The 24,863-nt window shown below is 42.4% G+C and overlaps 1 protein-coding gene across 1 annotated transcript in view; it reads right to left on the minus strand.

Annotated features, from left to right (window-relative positions):
- Positions 1–24,863, minus strand: part of CREBBP (CREB binding protein) — a 94,658-nt gene that overhangs the window by 64,121 nt on the left and 5,674 nt on the right. The window contains 1 exon segment of the mRNA XM_030958368.1: positions 16,317–17,029. Coding sequence (XP_030814228.1) covers positions 16,317–17,029 — 713 coding nt within the window.

Genomic DNA, 24,863 nt, shown 5'->3' on the forward strand with positions numbered 1-24,863 from the left:
AGATTTATTTTTTGCAGTAGCTGGGAGGGGGCACATCCAGGACACAGAGGTTATTCTGTACCACTTCCTATCACTGCTGAGGGCAGGGGAAAGGGAGTCTCTTCCAGGGAGAAGGGGTTTTCTGAGCATTTTGCATGTGAATCATTCACCTCTCTTTGTTTTCTCATCTCACTGCTGTTTCTCGCTCTAATCTGAACCCGTGATCTTCGCCTTTTGTGCCTCTCTCCTCTCCAGCCCACCGCAGGGGGAGGGGGTCAGGGACAGTCTCAGTTGGAGCACAAATTGGGGAATCCCATTCCTAAAGCAAAACAGCCTTATCTGGCACCCAGTCTGAGACTCCGAGGGATGAGATAACAACAGATCTGCTGAATCGAGCTGGAAACACATTCATCTGAGCATTTGCTGTATTAGGTATGGAGCCGCTGGTCACAGGGCTGCTCTGTCTGTTCGTGTGGGTGTGGTACTTCACCTGTTTCCTTTAGTGCCCATCATGGTGCTCTTGTTCAGAGCAGGAGAGGCAGCAGGATGGCTTTGCTGCTGTACTCTGGGGTATCAGTTTATGGCACGATAACACCGAGAGCAATGAGGGTCATTTGGGATGGGTGTTCAGTGCTGCTCTCCTGCCCTCACCTCAGCACTACCTTTGGGAATCCATTAATAACCGTGCACAGTCTGTGGGGGAACAGGAGAGAATGGTTTTCCCCAGCTTTCCACCCCCATTTCCTCCTTCAGGCCCGTTACAGAAGTTTTTTAGAATTTTAAATTTCCCTCGGATGTTAAGTACACAATGCACGTAGTGGAAGTTTGCATGGAGTGCACCATGGCCACAGGCCAGCTCAGTGGCAATGATGTCAGTGATATGAGAACTGGGCTTCAGGAGACTCCTGAACTCTGGCAAGATGGACATCATCTTTTTTCCTCCCTACCAACCTGTGGAAGGACTGACCAAGATTGTGGACAGATCAGATGGAGCAAACTAGAAAGTAAAAGTCCCACGTGGACACCAGTAGGAACCAGAATCTCTGCTACTGAGAGCAAGCTGCCGCCAGCTCAAGAGCGGACACACCACAAAGTAACCTCTGCTTCTTCCTGCATGGTCACAGAGAGGACATGAAGAAGTGGCATGAAAATCCCACCCCTGCCCTGGCAGCAAGAGCATGAGAGTTGAGAGGAAGAACAACCACCACAGGAAATTCTTCAAGGATAAATGCCCCTCCAGTTTCCTGTGGGCAAGTCCTTAGACAGAATGAAGGGCTGATGTAATTTCACATCCTCTTAAAGAAATCTCTGGTTTATATTTGTAACAAACAAGTACCATGATCAGAACTAGAGGGGCTCTGCTCCCCAGCCAGGTGGAGAAAAGGGACTGTTGGATCTCTTGGACTGTGTGGATCCATGGCACAGCACATCAGATGCACAAGAATATAAGGCTTTAGTTGACACTGGCATAAAATGTCCCCTGATGCCACTGAGATCCATAGGGACAGAATTCATCTCTGTGTTTGGGGTTGCAGGGGGATCCCAACAGCTGATTGTACTGGAAGCTGAAGTGAGCTTGACTGGGAATAAATGGCAAAACACTCCATTGTGACTGGCCCAGAAGCCTCAGGTATCCTTGCCATGGATCACCTCAGAGAAGGTATTTCAAGGTCCCAAAAGGGAATCATTGGGCTTCAAGAAGAGCTGCTATGGAGACAGAATTTGACAGATGAATTCATTGTCTGGTCTCTCAGAGAGAGAAACTGAGGAGGGATGAAGAACAAGCACTGATCACTACCACAACAGTGCCCTGGTGGCCACATGGCACCAGCCAGCCCTGCAGGACCCCATCCATGGGAAGGGCTGTGGATTGGAGAGCTCAGCCAGACCTGCTCACCCTTCAATAGCCCTACACAACCAGTGTGTCAGTCCAGTGGAAAGTGCAGTCTGACAGAGGACGAGGGTGGCCTGAATGAAGTCACAGCATTAATGGGAGCTGGACATGCCCCAGGGGTAGAAACACAGCTCCACCACTTGTCATGGACTGATCCAGACTGCACTGGAAAGGGTGAGGCTCCAGAACATTTACAGCACGTTGATGACATCACTGTATGGGAGAACAGGGCACAGGAGGGTTTTGATAAAGGGGAGAAGATAATCCAAACCCTCCTGAAGGCTGGTTTTGCCATAAAGCAAGGTAAAGGGCCTCACTGTAGGTTTTTGGAGGATGCACATCCCAGAGTACACTCAGACTGTCAGCTCTCTCCATCTTGTGATGCAGAAGAAAAATGATTTGAAGTGGAACAACACTTGAAAGTGAACAACAAGAAGCTTTGAACAGATCAAACAAGAGCTTGTTCAAGCAGCAGCCCCTGGGCCAGTCAGGACAGGATAGGACATAAAAACCATGCTCTACAGTCAGGGAGAATGGTCCTTCCTGGCAAGTCTGATAAGTACCTGGGGAGACTTGAGGACGACCCCATGGATTGCGGAGTCAGGGATACAAAGGATCCAAGGCCTGGTACCCCAAACTGAAAAAGATCCTGGCAGCCTATGAAGAGGTTCAAGCTGCTTCCAAGTGACCGGCCCTGAAGCACAGCTTCTCCTGGAACCCTGACTACCAGCGCTGGGCTGGATGTTCAAAGGAAAAGTGCCTTTCCTACATCATGCCAAGTGAGCTCCTGATGCAGTTTGCAACTGGTCAACAGCACACCAGCCCTCCTGCCCTGGAAAACATCTAGGACTGATAGAATCCACAGCCATGGACTAAATGAACTCAACAGAAATCTTGGAGGGACAACCACTGACTACAGAAATGATATCTGTGCTTGTGGGAGAGGTGTATAAATACACATGTATGTAGCTAGTTGGAAGGTGTAGGAATTGGACATGAGTACATGGTATGGAATAAGGGGTAATGTCCTGGTTCCAGCCAGGACAGGGTTAATTTTTTGCAGTAGCCAAGACAGGGCAGGGCCAGGATACCAAGGTTGTTCTGTAGCACCTCATGCCATTGCCAAAACCCAGGAGCCTCTTCTGGGGAGAAGGGGTTCCTCCTGATAACTCTGTGAGCCAGCAGGAGGGAGAGGGGGGTAATGCTGTTCTGTGCATTTTGCATGGGAATCACCTGCCTCTCTCATATACTTTCGTTATTAATACTCCTGGCTGTTCCTGTTTCTTATCTAATTGCTGCTTCCAGTAAATTGTTCTTATCTCAGCCTGTGATCTCTGCCTTTTCTGCCTCCAATTCTCCCCTCCATCCCACTTCAGGGAAAGGGGGGCCGATTGAGTGGCAGCACAGGTTGGAGAATCTCAGTGGGAGCGCTAAATTCAGGAATAAACCACGACAGACTCACAGACTGACATCTCCATGAAGGAAGGCAGAGACCTCTGCCATCACCCTCTGCATTAGCAGCAGACACTACCCGGGGCTCTTGAAGAGCCACCACCATTGCCAGCACTGTCCTGTCAGCACCTCAGAGATTATCTGAGGACACGGAGGGAGCTGAAAGCTTGACAGGAAACAGTTTTGAAGACCCCCGTGGTGGGGGTGCTGTAAAGAACTGCAGCTTTGACAGTGGCAGTGTGAAGACACACAGCCCCAATCTACTGGGTGTGCTACTCTGATCTGTTCTGACAATAGAAAAACAGGAAGGTCAGAAGCACCTTTTTTTCCTCACCAAACTCTTCCCACACCTCTGAACCTGACAAAACTGTAGGAGGAAGTCACAAAGTCAGCCTTTTAGTGAGTCACCACTATCCCTGTATTATTCTGGACTTAGCCTATGGTATCAAAGCTAAAAACCAATTAAAATCCCAGATTAATAATTTAAATTATTTCAGAGAACAGAACATGCCTGTCATAGTTAAAGATGAGAGAGAGCAGAGGCATCCTAGATCTGATCTGTTTTGATAAGAGGCCAGATCTTCACAAACTAACAGCAGTGTTGAAGAGTTGCATACGTGAGAGCTTGGCTGTTCAACAGTGTAAATTGCTCTAGTAAAACACATCTGCCACTCACTACTGCTTTCTCCTAAATCCCTGGATTTGCAAGGAAGGACATTCTCCCTACTTCCTCCTCCTGTACCATTGACACAACCCCGTGTGATACAAAACACTAAAGGCTGAGGAGACAGTAACTATTCCCACCCTTCAAGGGCTGCTGTAAAATAAACTGATGCTGTTTTCTGAATGCCTGAGCTGGAACTTCAAGGTTCCACTTCATCAATAGCCTTAGGCTGAGAGGAGCTGTGCACAAACACCCCAACCTTGCAGAGCCACAGCCACTCAGCATCTCATGCTTCACCCAAAATCCCCAATTACATCACTGAGATGTTGGGAATACTTTTCTTCTCTCTCTCTCTCTCGTTTTTATTTTAGAACACAGAGCAAGCTGGCACAAAATGGGAGCTCTGCACTTTGCACTATGACCTACACATCCAAGCAGTATCCTCTGGGCTCAGCATGAAGAGAATGACTGGGTACACACCCAGTTACCTGCTGCTGCCTCCAGGCAGTCACTGTCCACTTCACTACAGGATAGAATTTCTGGACATGCCATCCCAAGCACCCTTTACTTCCTTCTTTTATGGGCCTCACCAAAATCAGCCACTTCATACTCTGTTATTGGATTAAGCCTTTAAATCCCCTGCCATCAAATTACCACACCTACCTCAAATCTGGGCTTTCAACACACGAGTTGGTTACAATGCTCAGCATTTTGTTCCCTTTTTCTCTCTTCCCATCCATTGCAATGTTTTTACAAGCAGCACATCACCTTCCTTGGTTTAAATAGTTTTAACTTTCTTCCTTTGGATGTTAATTCTCTTTCTCTCAAGACAAGGAAATCAAACAGTTGGGTGCCTCAGATGCTCAGAAGTTACAAACTGAAGTCTACAAACTACTGTGAATGAAGGAGTCAATCTTCTCTAGGTAATGGAAGACCTAAGAAATTCAGACTGACAGGCAATTCAGCTGCTTTTAATGCTGTTAGTGACAGTGAAAGGGGACAGGACTGCTTTCAGAATGCTGACTCCTGCTTCCCAGAGAGGTAACACACAGAGACAGGACCTGTGCCTTGCCATCTGCACACTTCAGCAGCAGATCCCAGGTGAGCAGAACACACAGAGCTCCAGAGCTGCTACGATCTGGCATCACCCCCCTGGAGCTAACCCCTCCTCAGCCCCTGGGTGCTGCTGCCCCAGCTCCCAGCACTGCTTTGCCCACAAACTCCATACCAAAGAGCAGCTTTCCACCAAGCACAGCTGAGGACTTTGCTCTTTGGACTCTTATCTCCCTCTGGAATGAGGCCCAAGCCTCCAGCATGAAGCAAGGTCCACCTCACTGATTAGGGCTCCAGGAGAAGCACAGAAGACAGGTCCATTAGGAATTCATGCTCATTTGGGAAGGGGAAAGACAGGCTTTCTTTACTACACTGGCATCATCTTGCATCTGTTTACTGACAAAAAAAAAAAAGTAAGTCTCTACTAATTGCTATTTCATCCTATAGTAATGTGTTCCAGAAGAAAGTCACCATGGCACTTGGAATGCATATGCCAGAGGGACAGATGGAGAGGCAAGGAAAATATTAATCATTTTATGGCAGAAAGCCAGTGGTGTTACAAAAAAAAAAAAAAAGTGAATTCAGTCCCAGTGCAAGAATGGTGGCAATGATGTTATCTGAGCTGAGGTGAGAGAGCTCACCTAAACCAACCTGCAGGTTTGGCAGTTTGACAAAACATTCAGTTAAAAACACTCACTTTGAAGTCAGTAACAAGAAAGCCTTAAAATGTAACATTCCAAGAATTGGATTTGATAATTAAATCATGATCTGGCTACCACTGTCAGAGCAAGCCAAGCTCCAAGTCTCCCATCACTTTAAGCTAATTGCCATAACCAAGGCCTACCACAACAGATTCATGAAGTAATTACTGTCTTGTTCTTCAGCAGTAAATTAACTCAAATTAAAATACTCAAATGTCCAGGAATAACTGTAATTTACTTCATCCTTTATTACTAAAATTTGGTAAAACTAGAAATAAAATTTTAAAAACCCCATTAAAAAGAAGCCAGGTGTTTTATTACCACTTGTAATAAGATGTGAAATTCTCTTCCAAGCATTTCACAGAGGCCAAAGAACAACTTCAGTATTCCAAGGCCTTTAAAACAAATGAACCCATGTTTCCCCACAATTACTGAAATACAAAAGACAAAATTTCATGGCAAAACCTTCTTTACAAATGACTGGATATATAGAGAACAGATTCTTAATACATTTAACTGGAAATCAACTTTTCCCAGGAAAAGAAAATCAAATGATCATATGCTTACACTGTATACATGCCTGAAGAAAATGTCTCTAAAATTCTGCACAAGCCTGAATACAAACACAAAGAAATCTACTACAATTCCTGCACTCAGTATCACTGTTGTACTTATGAAGCAAAATAAAGCTGAGAAGTTTTACTTTGTAATGAGTGTCACCTCTGCAAACACAACTTCAAAGCTCTAATGAATAATTAGCCAAAATTGATCAATGCATTCCAATTGCTTCAAGAGCTTTTATAAGTGCCAAGCAGAGCAAGTGGCTTTCTTCAGATAAACAAAAATTATTCTTAGTATACAAGAAGAGAAATTTAACCAGAACCACAAAATTAACTGTGGATGTTTCAAAGGTTTGTTTCATCAAGAAAATCTAGTTTGGACACGAAGTATAATTCAACAATACTTGAAAAGAGAATTTTGAAAGGCTGAAATTCAGTGAAGATATGCCTCAACAGATACTCAACTATATATTCACAGGCCAAAATTTTTATGAGTTAATTTCAGGGGAAGCTTCAGCGTGTACTAACACACATTTATGGTCAGATCAAAACACAGTTTTCTAACATAGGTTCCCAACTGAGTATCTCTGTCCTGCACCTCATCACCATTAAGGTGAATCAAAGTTTAGGAACAGTAGTGACAGGCAAGGGAAATGTCTTCAAACTGAAAGAGGGGAATTTACATTTGATAATTCTTCTCTGTGAGGGTGGGCAGGCCCTGGCACAGGGTGCCCAGAGCAGCTGTGGCTGCCCCTGGATCCCTGGCAGTGCCCAAGGCCAGGCTGGACAGGGCTTGGAGCACCTGGGACAGTGGGAGGTGTCCCTGCCATGGCAGGGGTGGCACTGGATGGGCTTTAAGGTCCTTTCCAACCCAAACCATTCCATGATTCTGTGATTCTATAAATGCAGATTTCTATATCAAATTCAAGCCAAAGTCTGCAATCTTTCCTTTATTTCCTGTACTGTGGATATCAGCCTTGCAGACTGTACCCAACAGAACTGCCAGCTGTGCCTGCCAGCACCTCAGCAGTGCCTATAGTTGGTTGGAGACAGCCAAGGAAAGGGAGAGCACGTCGTGCTCCAAAAATTTAGTATTATAAGGAGTAAGTTGTTTTGGTAAGAGAAAACAGTAGCACTATTTAAGAGGTTCTTTCCCCATTTATCTCTCAGAAGCTGGCCAAGGATACATTATCAGCAGCCCATGGAATGTGATATTCCACAGAGGTGGCAGAAAAGACAACAGTAGCTCTGAGGAGGAACAGCAACAGGAAAAGTAGCTCCAAAATATAAAGAAAAGAGATATTCTGTGTCCTTCCTCTACAATGTATACTCTCCTTGACATACATGAGTCCTAAAGGAAAAGGGGAAACACTGAAGGGAGAGGCTGTGACTCTAAAAGTAACTACTTTTCAATTGCAGACCAAGGAGAAAAATCAAATAGACAAGAAACAAACTCACAGTACAGGTTACATTAAATACATTAAAAGAAACAAAAATCAATATTGCTTACTCCAAGCAACTACTTAGCACAAATATCACAGCCTGACGTTAACTATGGAGAAATGTAACTATAAATAATTTACACTGTTAATATTATTTTAAAATAACATTAAGAGCCAAATATGTTTGTTTGGAAACACCACAGTGACTTCAAGAGCTACTGTGACATTTCCAGTCCTATAAAACATGTTCTCCTTGAAGATTTAACAATACCCATGAAGCTATTGAGACAATTCTGAACAGGCTTTTAAACAAGGCAAGATCTGATGGTTGTCTTTAAACAGGATTAAAATTGAACAGTTTAACAAACCAGGCCTGTACACACATTCCTCACTGACAGCAGCTGCACAGAGGATGATCCAGAAATGCTTTTTAACCCAAGATGCCCCATATCAGACTAAGGGAGCCACCACTGTTTGTTCCAAAAGAGAAATCTCATCTTCAGCTGGTGGTGTTCCAACACTTGTCCATTAGCAGGGTACAAAGATCCTCCCATCCTAAAGGCAGTTATTTAATTAAGTCAATTTGCCAAAAGCTTCAAAGGGCATTTGTTTTGTTTCCAAAACTCCCCTGACAGGCAGAGCAGCCATGCAGCCAGGGCAGCATTGTGCTGCAGTCACTTGGAGAACACAAATCCTTTCCATCCAAAACAGCAGCAGAGTGCTAAATAATCTATTTACCCTCTTCAAAAAAAATCTATTTAATTTCTTTTGGCAAGAAGGGTCCTATATTTAACATGCTGTATTTTCATTATGATTCACTCTAAAACAAAGGCACTGTTGAACCTTTTTTAGAGCACAGGACACTGTTATTTCCCCAAACCTAAATAGGATTTGTACACAGATACCAAAGAACACGTCCATCACTTTGGAATTTGAGAATTTTCAGAACATGTAAGCACAGACATTTCCAGGTGCTACTTACAGGTAGTTTTTTAGCACCAGGAGTTCAAAAATCATCTCAAATCCTTATTAATCTAAATCTCAATTCTGCAAAGTATTCCTGGCTTTAGAATTAAAGCCATTGCTCGGATTACACACAAACAGTTAAAACAAAAGCAAGCTTAGTGTGCCACTTCACAGTCACAGTAATTTCTGGAGTAAATAAAAATACTCTTTACTGTAATAGCAAGGAGGAGGAGGATGAGGAGGATAAATGAGCACATACTATTTACAGTCCATGGACACAGTTACAGCAAACTGATGCCACACACAAATGGACTTCAGCTCCCAAACAAAAACCAACAGGTATTTCCTCCAAACATTCACAAGAAGAAAGGAAAATGTCATTATATTCTGCCATTCCTTATTCTCAGCCCTGCAGAGTAAATTGTGCCAGTAAGAATTCAGAGTAATTTTTTGACATATGGAGGGAAATTGTGTATTGAAACACCTTTTCTAGTTTAAATGTTAATCAAGGTGAAGAATAATCTGCCCACTACAAAGTAGATTTGAGCATGCTTTGTGTAACCTCTTGTATCAAAATTATAACCCCCTATGGAAAAGAGTGAATTTCAAAATTCCGAAGTGCAACTTTCCAACATAATCTTATTTTTTTGCCTGATGGTTGAAGTGTCCTGTTTTACTTCAACAAAGTGTTTTTCACTTGTGGAAGCTGCAAAAGGAGAATTGCCTCCTCTCACTGCTTCCACTCCTGATCCATTTCTTAGGAAGGCTGACATAGTTTATCAAACTCTATGTAATCATCCAAGTTTCCTGCACTGCCTTTTTTCTAAAGAAACAGACCACCAGCATTTAGATTCCAGACCTTAGCACTGCCTGCTTTGACACATTTCTGTGTGTCCTTCCAATTAGAGGATTCCCAATATAATCACAGCTCACTGTCAAGCACAAACATTAAGTTTATCTTTTAAGTAAGGGCAAGATTTGAGACCTGCTAAAATGTCTTTTCATCAGAAAGGCTCCTGTGAAATCATATCTACATGCATGATTAGAGTCTATTAAGAAAATTACTGTGACAAAGATTTCCTTCTGACTGAAGGAACCAGGCATTTCGTAACTTCTACACACCAACGTTTCAGTTGGCAGGCTTTTCTCCCTCCCAACATGTGAGTCATTTTTTACCTGGGTATTAAAAACCCCAAACTACAAACAGCAGCAGGAAGATATGTGAAAGCAGTCTGAAAACTGGAAAGATGTCATCTCAGTTACATCTATCAGTATCTGGGAGTTTCTGTCATTTTGACTAACCTGAAAAAACACTGTAAATCCTTCTTTTAATCAATGGCTTCCAAAGGAGCTGGAGAATCTGCTGGTTTCAGTCCCAAAACCTTTTTTCAGATAAACTTAGAAATAAACCCCACTATAACAACAAAAGCTGAAGAATGACAAGACTCTTACCAACATAATTGATGGTTAGTGACAAAAAGCTTAATGTTTGTGGTAAAAGATAATGGCACAATTCTGCTCTGAAGAGATCCCATAACATTTAATTTTTGTCAGCTGGCTGATAAGCCAGGGCAAGTGCACAGAGAGGCTTTTGGGTGTGAAGCAGGAGGAGAGGAAACTCAGCTGGTTTGTCCCCACCAAGGCTGAGTGCTCTGTTTCTTGCAGCCCTGGAGCCAAACTGAACCTTGATACCTGCATAAGCTCCAGCCAAGTGCTTATCACTGCAAAGATCTTCAATTACATTGCACAACTGCAAACAAGACTTAACTCATGTACTAGAAACAGGAAACAAGTGAATTTTGGGTGCCAGGAGTAAGAGCTGTGGGAAGTGAGCTTTTTAAGTCACTAAATCTCTTTGACGTATCAGCAAACTCATCTGTGGAGCAGCAATTTCCACGGTCATGTTTCAAAACAAAACTGCCTCAGAGACTTTCATTTTACTACGAGTCGGTGAGTTTTGCTATTATGTGTTTCTCTGTATTTACAGCTTTTTTTCTGTTGTATTATTACAAAAACACATATGTCTCACCTCAGTAAAAATGCTGTTTTGGTGCTCTTTATTTATCAGAGGATGGAGCAGCTATGGTTGAGTCTGTAACATTATTAGGAGTCCTGGAACTGGGAAGGAGCCCTGTTTGGAATATGATTTGGACTGGCTACTGGTGTTTGCCAGAGGCATGGTCTGCTAGGAGACAGGCAGCTTGGCAGCCGAGCACGGACAACTCCGTGGATGAGAAGCAAATTAACTGCAAGTCATGTTAAAACAATTCAGGCAGAATTCAGACAGATTGAGAGCCACCACAGAAACAAACAGCACCAGCAGTTTGCTAAAACACACAGAGCTGCAAAGGAATGAGAACATCTTCAGCTGACTTAATTCACAATCAGCAAGCGTATCTAAATCTGGTACTCAGCAAGAGCAACTGGGGGATCTGTTTAAATAAATAGTTGGCTTCGTTTTTTCTCATCACAAATTTTCCTTACCACAGTTTCCTCACAACACCGAGACAAGTAACGTAACCACATACATTGTGTAAATCCTGCTCTTTAACACAGCTCATTATCATATTTAATTTACTCAACATTAATTTTCAACACCAAAACACCACTCAGTGAACAGCACGGGGAGCAAAACTGTGAATGTGCTTGTCCAAGGCACGTGTATTAGACAGACACCCTGCCTGGAAACAACGACAGAATTCACTTCTTTTATAGCTCAACATTAAAAAGCCCCAAGACAACGGGTTATTCTCTTGGTAGAAATAAAAAATTATTTTACTGGTTTCTGAAGTTCACTTCTGGTAAGAGTTCCTCCTCCTCTTTAATCTGACCCTACTCTTACTGAAGCATACACTGCCATGTGGCTATTTAGACTGAAATAAAGTTGAAAACATGCACTGTCCCAACAAATTAGGCCAATACCATTTAGAGGAAAAAACTGTTCTGCACTCATAGGCAAAAATCCAGCAGACCAGATCTAGTTTTGCACAGTTAGTGATTGTTTTGAGCCTGTTCAGGTTTTGATGCCAATGCCATGCTGGTACCAACTTCCAGTGGGGCTTAAACCCATACACAGAGGTAAGGAAAACTCATCTCTTGCACACAGCACTTGGAACTCTGGATCTAAACTCCTTGCTACCTCCTGGAATACTACAGTGGAAGATCTGCCAGCCAGATCAGCTTTTCCATCACTTTCTCCCTGCACACAGGTTCTATTTCATATCAATATTAGTATTTTCCTTCAGAGTTTTCAAAATAGGTAGATTGATGTTACTCAAAATCTTCCATCTTCAAAAAGGTATCCCCAAAAAACCCCCAAACAACCATTAATGTTGTAAACCTCATAACTAGGTATGAAAATAAACAAATATTTTCTTCTTGTCTCTTTATAGATTCAGTCTGACCAAAAAATTAAATATTTTTCTGAGGCATATAGAGCCCAGTAATGTTTGATTAAACTGTGTCTGTCTTTCAGCAGGAAAGCTGAACTTGGGGTAGGTTTAATGGTTCTATAAAGAAAAATACTTTGAAAGGAGCCCCCAGAAAGCTGTATCTTCACTGTGGGTTAACAGCAATACCTTCTGCAGATTATCAGCCATGCACAACTCCAAATTTTTTCCTTAATTTCTGCTGCTGGGTACCAGAATATCCTTGTTGGAGTGACAGGACTCTGAAGTCAGTGAAGAAAAGATGATTCCTTTTACAGAATCGTACGAGGAGGCATTATAGCTTGGAAACACAGAGAAAAGAAAACACTCAAGAGTCCTCTCATCTTAATGGGACTTTACCACTTAAGAGAAAGAGCAGAAGCACCAGGTAGAGGAATCACAGTCCAGAACTCCTAACACAGGGCAAAAAGGAAGCCTGAGAACCATACAAAATAAACGGGAATTTTCCAACATTTTTTCTAACTTTACATGGGCTTTGACAGCTGCACTAGACACAGGGAATGCATCTCAGCAAGAGACTCTCTAACAACTCAATGAAAGAAACTCAATTTCCAGCCCCTGGCAGCCACAAAGAACAGGAAGGTTTCATCTCCTCCACTTGGGGAAGAAGAGCTCCCACAGCAACAGGAGACACGAGCATGTCTCCATTGAAATGCTCATTCCTATGGAAGCAATGACCATCTGCTGAGCTTTGTTAATGCTTATCACATCTAAGAACCAACAATCTTAAAAAAACACCTCTAACAAGATGTTCTAGATGGTTTAAACACGTTTTCTGGACTTAATGGACTCAACAAAAAACATGGTACAACACAAAAGGGCAATTCATTACTGCTGGAAATGACTGTGACAAGATGATCTGTTCCTCTACTCCCATCAATAATTGTTCAAAGATAAATCCTTTCCTCTTTAAAGCTGATTTCCTAAGGAATTTCAACCCAGTCCAATAAAAATTCTCCTTGTAGTATCACCCAAGAATAAAGGGCCACAATGCCACAATTACAAGCAAAATTGTTACAGGAAAGGACACTGCCAGTGAGGGGAGCAGAGACAGACACAGTGTCATGGAAGAGGTAGCTCCTCAAAGGTTTCCAGATTATCTCAGCAAGAAAAATCACTGATCTTTGGAGTATCATGTGAAATCTTTGCTCACATCTCTACAGATTGAGGAAGTATTTTATTTTAATCTCTCCTTGCCAATGGAAGAATAATTGTCTTGATATCAGCACCTTCTTGCCCTCTGACACTGAGAATTATTTTCCACTCCTGTTTGAAAAGGTTAGAGGTAAGGTTTATCCCCACCTTTGGCTCATGCAAGCACAGGAATACAAACCTCAGTCACCCTGCTCAGTCCTGCCTTAAAATAGCAAGTCCAGACCAAATCAACAATCATGGTTGATGATGATTCAGATGAAATGAATCCTTGCAATTTCTGAGATCAGGTGAAGGGACCAGATCCTGGATATTTTTCCTTCTTTTTCTCTTAATAGAAAGAATGCTTATATAAACACACTACAACAAACAAAACCAGGAAAAGGAATGGATTGATTACTCACACACTAAAAAAGGATTAGAACCAACCACCACAGAAGCAAGGTCTTGCCTAACAAAACTGGTCCCAAATCATGAAGGGTCACGAGTTCCCCACAGTGCATATAAACACACTGAATTGAGAAAAATGGGCTAGAGCTGTACTTGAACAAGGTTAGTCAGAGATGCACATCACTTATTTTTAATGTAATTAGAATAATAAATAGTTCTTTCAGGTATTTTTTCTGCATTTGTACTTCACAGCTCTTTGTTTCCCTTAGGATATTGCCACAGTCATCACCTAGAGAATTTCCTTCCACCCTTGATACAGATACAGCAGGATGGCAGCTACATTTTAAGCTGTTTAGACAAGTTGGACACTGTTCACTATTAGGTAGATCAGCTGCCTCACCACTTTTATTACAGCTCTTTAAATCTTTTAAGCTGTACACATTAAGTGGTAAACACCAGAGAATCAGGAGGTGAAAAAACAAACTAACCCAAATTTTGCTTCAGCAGAAATTTCAGTTTCAGAAGAACAGACAAACTCACTAAGTTTTTCTTTGCTTTTCTTAAAAGCTTTCCTGAAGCATCAATAAGAAAAAGCTAACACACAATCATGGCTGATAATCCTATTAGGACAATAAACTGGGGGATGGGGAGAGACTGGAAAAGGACAGCAATCCTCAAATGCCAACTAAGAAAATGGCAAAGATAGAGAACACTGCTGCTTGGCACAAGAAAATTCAGGGAGAAGGTATTTGTTCCAAAATGGAAACACAAAATCTTTGTGCAAAACACTGAGCTCACCTGCTCTCTTTACTAAGAGAAAAATAAGATGTATATAAAGTAAAACTTTTTAAAGAAACACAACACTTTTAAGCTTCATATTATTCAACAAGAGATGGAGCCCTGGAAAACACCAGTTTTCCTGTTTTACTTGGCCAAGATTTTAAAATTATTTTAAGTGCACATTCAAAGAAGCATCATTTCATCACTTATGCTCTATCATGAAAAGTCCTGTCACCAGTCTCTTCCAGTGTATTCCTTGCTCAAGCCAACTTTACTTTGCTTTTTGCACATGTGTAAACTGAGGCAGTCTGGGTCCCTTTCCTGAGCTGGTGAATCCATTTGCAGCTGGCAACAGGCTAAGCCTGAAGTCCTTGAAATCTGGAATTTGTCTGAGATCTGGCCTGTTCTTTACCAGGTGGGTTTGTTTAAAATAAATCAAGACCTCACAGAACCTCCCCCATAAGGCTCACACAGACTCTGTCAGCAAATCCTTTGCTTTGGGGTAATTCTACTTCAGTTGGTTCACATGAAACTGAATAGTGACTAGGAAAAATCTACTCCCAAGAACTCAGGTATCTGTAAATTCACAGAAATAAGCCAGATAAATAGAATTCCTCACTCTTCCCACAAATTTCAAAGGAAAACAAAAGAAAGATAAGCTGACTCTCTTTCAGTGCAGACCAATCAGCTTCCACACAACAAAATTAGCTGTCTCCAGCCTCTAAAACAGTTATGTCAACTTTCAGATGCTCTGACCTTCACTCATAACACAAGTATCTCTTCCATAAGCAAAAGCATCTCTTCACTGCAGAGAGAATGCTTTTTATGGTTTTTATTTTTAAAAAAATTAAAATTAACTACACAGTACTCCAAAGTGATGTGAGCACCTCTTCAGAGTACAGGACACACACTTTCATGTCAGACAATGCAATTTTTTCCACAATACTAACACATCAATGAATTAACATTTACATGCTAATAAACTACAGTGACAACAGCGACTGATGTACGAATAGATAAAATATCAGAGATGAAAATTGACCTTTTTTCTACATATCAGAACATGGTGGGCTTGCCAACAAAATTTCATGAAGGAACTATACCAAAACAATCCAAATAAGAGATAAGGCACAGGGCAGGAGGAGCAGCAGTCAAAACACTGCTCTAAGCACACACCTGGAAAACAAAGAACTAAAAAGCAGTAACTGTATCAAACAGGGAGCCAGAGCAGTGCCCCATGACAGAAGCAGATACTTCCAGGTATATATTCCCTGCCCTGCTCCACAACGGCCACCAAATGAGGCTCTTGCCCTCCCCTTTCACAGTTTGCATTAGCTTGGCAATCTACATGAAATTTGACGTTTCCAGATCAGTTCCTCCATATTTAAAAACCATTCGCTGCACAGCTGCTGACAGAGGTCCTTGACAAAAGGAGCAATTGCTACACCTCTCCCTTCAATCTCCAAGTGTTCACATTGCTTTAGAAGATGGCGTTGTCTGGCAGCTAAATTGAGATCCTGCACACGAGAGATCATCTGCTTCCTTTCTGCAGGATTATGCTACTCTTTTCTAATTCACTCTGCTAAGATACTTTCCAACTTTTAGCTTCCAGGATGTCTTTTTCAACAAGTGCTTTCATTTTTGATTACATGAGAAGAATTGCTTCAATTATCTCTTTTTCACAATATCACTGGTGACTGAAATGGGGAACTACAGACTCAGGAAAGCACATCCTTTAGTTCTGTCCCAGAAAAGGATCTACTGTGTTTCCTACACACCTGTATGGAGAAAAACAAGTGCAATAAATAGAATACAGTAAATGGCATGTACATACTTTAGTAATTGCTCCTGTCTGTGCTGTGTTCAGCCCGGTGTGCCCAGCCATCTGTGGAGATACTTGGGTTAAAGTCTCTGCCAGCACACTGCCTGCATTCCCCTGCATGGCAGGGGCAGAATATTGCATTCCTGCTCCCCTTCCTCTTCCAGCTGCCCCAAGAGATCCATTCATTACCTGCCCTTGTCCTTGCTGAGGCTGATTCATTAAACTGTGACCAGAATTACTGTTGAGAAGGCTCTGGTGTGTCTGACTGAAATTAGTATTCATACATATCCCAGGTCCAGTCTGTGATGTCGCAGGGCTGCTCGTCACCATTCCCACTTGTTTTTGTGCTTGAGAGTTCAGAGTTTGGGATGCAGGTGTGGTAGGTCCAGAGGTGCTGGCTGCTTGTTTGGCCAGGCCAGGAGCAGAGGAGTCCCCTGGGTTCAGCGGGCTCTTGCCCATGGCGCCCAGGCTGCCGATGCTGGCGCTGTTCGGCTGCCCCTGCACCTGAGCAGCGACTCCCTGCTGCACGGGGCTGCTCGAGTTCACATTGCCAATTCCTGGGTTCAAGGAAGAGCCGCTGCTGCCCCTCAGAAGTTCAGAAAGTTGTTTGTGTTTGGAAGCCGCATCTGGAACGAGGTTCCCACTGCTATTTAAAAGGCCCAACTCGCCATTGGGGATCAGCTCATCAGGAAGATCATTTTCCAAGTCAAACAAAGATCCGAAATCTACAAGTTAAAATAGAAACATGGGTGAGAAAACATGATAAATGAGTAGCTAAAATATTTATCTTTGCTACTTTGTACCAGCATTAACATCCACAGGCATTCAGGATGTCTTTACCCAGGGCTAGGAGGTGAGGGAGGGTCCCTGTGACACGAACTGCAGAGCCTTTCAGAGCACAGCCATCACACACTGCGCACACACAGCCACACAGGGCACAGCACTGGCCAATAAACAGGTTTTCTGGCAAGAATTTTGACAAAATGAAGCTTAAGAAAACTAAGGTAGCATGAATACAATGATCTAATCTAATGCTTAGATTTCCCTTGTTTTGGCTAAAAGATGAAGGCAGAAATAACAACAGATTTTTTTCCTATTGATTTATGCTCCCAAAAGAGCAATTACATCACCTTTTCCAACCTCCTCTGTAATCCCAAGCCACCGCATTTCACCCTGCAATTCTACCCTGTCATTTACGTGTGCACATGGCCAAAGAACATCTTCCAGCACTGCTTCAAAACTTCACCAAAGAACAACAATGATTTCCTCAGCAGTTTGATCCCAGTCTCACATATGAAGACATTTAAGATCAGCTTCTAGTCATTGATTTGTACCATGATCTGCAACCTCAGAAGATCCCGAAAGGGACTCAGCATTTTCTCCTTGTAATGCCTCTTGAATCGAGTCACTGCTCGATTCCTGAACAGCTCAAATAATTCAAATTGCTCTGTAAGTGCCCAGCTATCATTTATCATGCCCAATATTGACAGAGGTAATCCACACACTCTCCAGATGAGCAAAATAAATCAATCAAATCTTCATTAAGCCACTTGAAGGAACAGCTCTGCCTGGCTGCAACATCCAGGCTAATAAAAAAGTGGTGGGGCTTTTTTTTTTCCTTTAAAAGACCACCTCAGGTTCACTAAAATATTTTAAAATATTTTACTGCAACATCTGTGTAACAAGGTTGTTTGAGTATGTAACTAAAATATAGAATGTTAGTTCACTGTATATAGGTACTTCCATGTGAAAATAAAAGTTACATATTTGAAGACATAAAGACAGGCACACATTCAAAAACATCTAAGCAGACCAGCCTCAATACACCAGAGTAGCTGCTCAAACACACAACACATCTTAGAAGAGTTTTCCAACCCAAGGATGTGAACTAAAACAACCACTTCTCACTGTAACATAAATGAGTGAAAACATTATTTTGCCCCCCAAGCCAGCCCTGACAAACCCCATTCCTTCACACTGAGCAACAAACCACATTTTTTCCAGGCTAGAGCAAAGAGTTCTTTACTTAAGAAGGTTATTCCAAAGGCTTAATTGTTTTAAAGTTTAATTCACTCTTCAACCACAAAAAGTTGGTGCAAGATGCAGGCTGCAAAAATCATGTAAGATGGTACATTGAAAAAAACCAACAAACCTCAAGCAACACAAACTGTATCACAAAGCACAGATGCATCACCAAGCCATCTCTACATTTTAATAGTGTAGTGATAGCTTTTGTCAGCATGTGCATTTCCAATTCAACCTAACTGAAGAAAAACTAATAAAAATGGTCAGACTAGCACTGCCTAGCGAGTTACACAAACAGGCACAGTAAACAAAGACAAAAACATTAAATTCTGGCTGTTTTGAGGTGCTCAAAGCACCATGTCCTTTAGAGGCCCACAGTCTGCCATCATCACCTACTGGAGTCAATAATCCTTCCAGGATTGCATGATGTTGGCTGTGACAAATACACCCTGCTCAGAACAGAGCCCCTGCTCCCTTCCAAGCAGGCAAAGAACAAACTAACATTTCATCTAGCAAGATTCATTAAAGTATTTTTAATTCCTCTTGCTTGCTGCCTTTCATTTCAGGTATTTAGTTTATCTTTCCTGGTGTACCTTTGACACCGTGATCACTTCATCTCTCCTCCAGTTTCCCACACAACATCTGGACACTGACCATGCTGCAGCCTGCCACTTCCTTGACATTTTTGTTCTTTCCCTCTTCCAAATTTCCCTATTTCAGCTGGGAATGCTGGAGGCTCTGGGAGGCTCTGCCACTGGAGCCCAACCAAATCCATCTGCCCACACATCACCAAGGGTGGCACACGGGCCAGGACTGAGGTTTTGCCTCTCTTCAACTGCCCTCACCACCCCAGCTCCCCCAAATTCAAGGTTTCCAGTGTTCATTCACACAACTTCTGTAAATCCCACAAAAAGGTGTTCTTCCAAACTTCTGCATCAAAATTGTTAATATTTCATGGACAATAGATATGGGGGTGTGGGGATAAGGGGCAGAGAAGAAGAGACAAAATGTCAAGGGGGAAGATGTTGCTGTGGCTTAAAGAGTAGTTTTTTCCAGCTGTATTTCAAAATGGGATGCTGGAGTATAAATGCTCAATTTGTTTTTTTGCTTGGCTGGCTGGACTCGCTCAGTCTTGCCAGAGCCAAGAACTGGAAATGTTTTTGCAGTTTACAAAAAAGAGTGAAGAAAGCATTTGGGAATATTGCCACTTAAAACCTGAAATAATCTACCACTCCTAAGCTCCTGTAAGAAGGCTGTACATTTAGGTTAGACATGGAAAATGTACTGCTCTGCCAGCAGGAAAATAAAAAGCAGGTAAACAACTTAACACAATGGTCCTGTAAAAATTCACCAAGAATTCAATTGTTCATGCAATGATTAATCATCTTCTTTTATATTTCATCAGAGCCATGCACATTAAAAACAGCAACACAAGGCACATTTTACAACGGTTATAAAATACAACAGAAAACAAAAATCTACTTGAGCATGTCTGCAACAAATCCATAAAGATAAGAGATTGTCTTGGCAGTTATAAAAAGAATAAGTATATTTACACACATATAAAAATCTGCCATAATAAGAACATGGCCCATTTCTACTGACAGAGAAATGAAAAGCAACTGCAGTGCCTCCATCCTCACAACAAGAACAGAATTGATCCCATTCTCAATGCTTCAACTGCTTCTCAAAGGCAGCTACCAGGAGGCTAAAAACCAAAAAAAACAAGGGATGCCTTTGCCTTTACATGCAGTTACCTGAAGCAATGGTCAGGGAACACCTTTGCTGACAAATCCCACCAAGCTTTAACCTGCTCCATCCTCAAAGCACCCAGCACACATCAGAGCAGGCAAAGTGGTGTGGATTTTAAAGGAGAACAGATTCCCTAAACCCAAAAGGCACATACCTCTAACTCAGGGCTCGTGAAGCAGCAGAGCTGACCAAGGCTGGGCAGATTCACCTCGTTGTGTCTTGTCTCTAACACAGCACCTCTGATCCTCAACCTGCTACCTTTCATTACCTCTGCCACATAAACCCCAACGTCTTCTTAACAGCAGAGCACCAAAAAAACAGAGATTATGTTTTCTGGAAGGCATAGAAAAGCACTAGGCAAGTACCACACCCCCACTCTTTCCAAAGGGCTCCTTCTCCAATCTGAGCATTCAGCAATCCTCGAGCAGCTATTTTCACACATAGAAGATAACCACACTTGAGACTGTTTCTCTCCTAATTTCAGTCTTATGAGCTTAAATGTCACAGTTTTCTGCCTTCCTGGACAACACTTTCAGCAACCAGAATTAAAAAAAAAAAACATGTTCTGTTTCCTTCTAGGCCTTCTCAGCAGAAAAAAACCCCAAAACTCTGCTGCATCCTGAAGGCAGAACATTCTCATCTGTACAACTGCTTGTGACTGTTACTTGGAGACTTTCCTAATATACATATTCAATCAATTAACTTGTTTCAATGTCACCATTTTTCCCCCTTTAGCTAAGCCTGGAGAGGTGACAAACATCCTAAGGTGTTTCATTATGTGTCCTATTATCTCAAATGTATCTCACAGCAAGCAGGAGGAGAACTATCAAATTCTGTTTCATTTTTTACAGCATAATCTTTGCTTGAGACGTGACTGGGAGTTGTCCTGTCACAAACTGACTGTTCATGGCATGAAGCAGACACTCAAGTCCAGCACACAAGCAGTATTTTCACCGGGCCTTTCTTTCATGCCAACATAGCTGTTACATTTCAGTGAGCCCAATTTTGTTTTGTAAGGCTTCTTTCAATCACGCCAGACCCCAGCAGACAAAGCCTCAACAGTTCAGAGCTCCAGCCATTGCCTAAAATTCACTGTCAGGTAGCTCCTCTCAATAGCCACACTGTGTGGCACAGTCAGCAATTACCACGTCCATTCCAACTTCCTTTCCAGGTTTGAAGATTCTGTAATTTATTGTTTTACAAAAGACAATTATTGCATTTAATGTTTTAGAACAATTAAACAACGTGTGCATGGAAAATCTAAAATTTCCAGTAAGGAAACTTCTGATTTGTGTCTTTCCCTAACAAGACATGGAAAGCTTGGGCACTGACATGCATCTGACCTTCACTTTCAGCAGAGCAGCATCACTTCTGAACACCATGTTTAACAACCAGGTTGAGAATGATGGTGATGAGGGACCTGGCTGGGTTAAGGAGACCCTGATGGCTGGGTGGAGGGTGATGAGAAGGAATAAGAGATCCAGCATCGAGGATGTGGATAAGTCCCAACTATTTATGGCTTGAAAAATAAGAGATTTGAATATTTAACTAAATTTCTACCTGCTTGGTCATTTAAACTACTTGCACTTGGGATGAGAAAGGAATACAGTCTGGGTTGCTCGTTCCTAAGTCACTGGAGTGGTCAAAACTCAAATGCGTTGATGTGAACATCACCTTTTGCAATCCTTGGATTTATCTCTAAAAAATTCATTGCAATCATCATCACAGCTCTCTCTTGTTGGCAGGCCCAAAGTCACTCAGGTTGGAAGGGACATCAGGTCTGATTGCAGCCCAGCTCTCCACCTCCTCTCACAGGGCACATGCTCCAGCCCCCAAACTCCTGAGCAGCCTTCCCTGAACTCACTCCAGCTCCTCCATGACGTTCCCAGTGATGAAGAGGAGGCTGAACAGTCTGTAGCTGACTGTATTGTCTTTTAACCCTTTTTGAAAATGGGTTTAACACTTGCCTTGCTTGCTTTCCTGTGGCTGGGATTTTAGAGACAGCTCCTAATATCTTCCCCAATCCATTCTGGTAAGGCTTCAGCAAGTAAGTGACTTTTCAAAACTGAAGGTTGTTACACAAACAAATCATGAAACTAATGAAAAAAAATCAGTTCTCTTCTAACCTCTACTGCAGTACTACCTGTATTCCTGACTCAGCTCCTGACACCAGCTCCACCAGCAGACACACGAGCCAGGATGGGGAAAATGCACATATCCACATCCTTTGTACCACCACTAAGGTGTGATAACAACTACCAGCTGATAGAGGAAAAGCCACCTGCTCTGTCCCTGTCCTCCTCCTCATCTCCATGAAAAGAGAGCAGTATAAACTGAGATCCCTCCTTGGTCACACCAGGTTCAGTCCCCAGGCTCTCTTTCCACCTCCATGTCTTGTATCACAATGTCATAACCTCAAGGTTCTCTCTGCTCTACTTGTCCAAGTTGTCTCCACCATCTCTCTTTTGCTGTGCTCATAGTGACAACACAACCTGGGTTAAAATCTAGAAAAACCTGAGATACTGGTTTATTTCAGAAGTAATTGGTGGGTTTAAGGATTATTCTACCCTTTCATAAAAATAAATCACAGATTACTTGAATGTTTCCCTATCAATTACAAAGCAGTATATGAGAGCACATTAAATGGGCCTTGCACCTGGCACTAAGCAAATAAAGAAGCAAATATGAAAAATATCCAGATAAGAAGTTAGTCTCTAATCTCTTCCCAGAGGCCAGAGGGGAATAAAGCCAAGGTAACCCCAAAATGTGTGGCAGAAGCAGCCCAACAAGAGTACTCACTCTGGTCTGCTCTTAGAAGCATCTGGAGGCAAATGATGGATTGCCTTTGCCTTCCTCTGCCCCTCTCCAAAACCATTCTTCCTCTTAATCGTTTCCCAAGGTACCTTCACTATTTTGACACAGTTGCCATGTCTGCTCTTGTGAAGAAGTCTAAATCCCACCCAGCAGCATCCACAAGACACACATGGCTACTGTCCCAGTGCACATGGCTACCAGGCAAACCCTCTTACAGACCAGAAGGCTTCAGTAAATTTATTTACCATAAGAAGAGAAACCCAGACAGAAGGAAGAGGAGGCAATCTGCCTATGGGCTGGGAGACACCACATTGGGAACATCAGCTTCTCATTCACAAGATCATCCAGATGAAGATTAACACTTTAAGGTTCTTGCAGCACATTAACATTAACAGAAGTGAGACTGCCTTCTCATCCTATCACAAACACACACATCGTGCCTCTTGCCCAAATTTAACAGCTGACAGAACATTTAAATTCTGAATGACCCTTTAAAAAAGAGTCATCTGAGAGTCTGGTAATTAATAGTGGGCACTTGCTTAAGTCAGTATGACATGCACAGCCTGTACCAAGCCAGTGTGTGCTCGTGGCTGCCTCGAGCTGGCTCCCACAGCTCCCCTTAAGGCTGTGCCACCCTCACTGCCCACCTGGAAAGGGAATCAGCACATAACACATAAGGACACGAATTATCTTGACAGACAAACTTTAGTTGTGACATTGCCTGGCCAGAGACTTCTCAGTGAATATATTTCCAACACAGGTGGTTCAGGTTTTGAAGTGTTCAGCTCCTCATGCTCCCCACAATGAGTGACAGTGTCAGTGGTGAGAACTGGAGCTCAGTTTGGCTCAGGAGCTCCCTTCAGCTACACGAGTCCTTCTATGACAATTCCCACTTAACACAGCTTCTCCAACAGAACCACAGAACAGGCCTGTTCTGGGAAGAGTGAAATATATAAATATGTACTTGAAGTAATATTATGAAACAAGGAAAAAAAACTTAACAACATTACTATGAAACAGGTAACTCTGGAGTCTCCTCTGTGATGTATAAAAGCTGCAAAAAGTACAAATTCCATTCTTTTTAATGCCACTTTTCCCTCTTTATTTCTGATACCAAATTTAAGGGAACTGTCTTCTGCTTGGCAACTCAAATTCAGCTGTGCAAGGACATACAACCCAGACCAAACCAAACACACACAAGGAAGTAACTGCAGACGAGCACTTGAAACTAACAATTTTTGTATATTTACGTTTAAAAAAGCTTCCAGCCGTAACTGACAATACCAAAAAAACCCAACTCTCATGAATCTTTTACTTTAAAGCATTGATTTCAAAGGGATGAGGCTGTTTTGAACCATTCTCATTAATACTTTCCTTTAGGGAGTTTATGAACTTAGGAAAAAACTTCACAGCAATTCCAAACCAGACTCATACTCAGTACTTAACTCAAGCCACTTGGTAATTTCCCCATCTCTTCTCTCCATGAGATGATGATACTACACAAGAGATGACACAGAAGTGATGTCACCAGCAACACCCACTAACCCAGGTACCTGTGGTGGCAAAGCTGGGCAGAGCAAGAGAGCAGCTCGTGCTCTGCTGGTGACACACACACGGACAGGGGCTGCAATGCAATGCCCCATTTTACTTCTCACTCTGCAGCAGAAAGGCTCCAGCTCTGATTCCTGTCTCTGCTGTGTCCAACTGCAGCAGGAAAATGACATGTGCCCAGGAGATTGGGAGGAACAGACATCCAGGGAAGAACGACTCCTTTTCCCAATGTTGTCTTCCCCAGGAAACCTCCCCAGCACTAAAGGTGACCAGCAGGGAAGCTGGGGATTATTTTACTGACTTACAGATGTATAAATAAAAATATATCCACACACAAACTGCAAACCAAAAATACTATATTTATCCAGTGTCATAAATAACATCCTTATTTCTCAGTGATGGCAAATAAGAAAGCAG

Source organism: Camarhynchus parvulus, chromosome 14, assembly GCF_901933205.1.
Source record: "Camarhynchus parvulus chromosome 14, STF_HiC, whole genome shotgun sequence".
Lineage (NCBI taxonomy): Eukaryota > Metazoa > Chordata > Aves > Passeriformes > Thraupidae > Camarhynchus > Camarhynchus parvulus.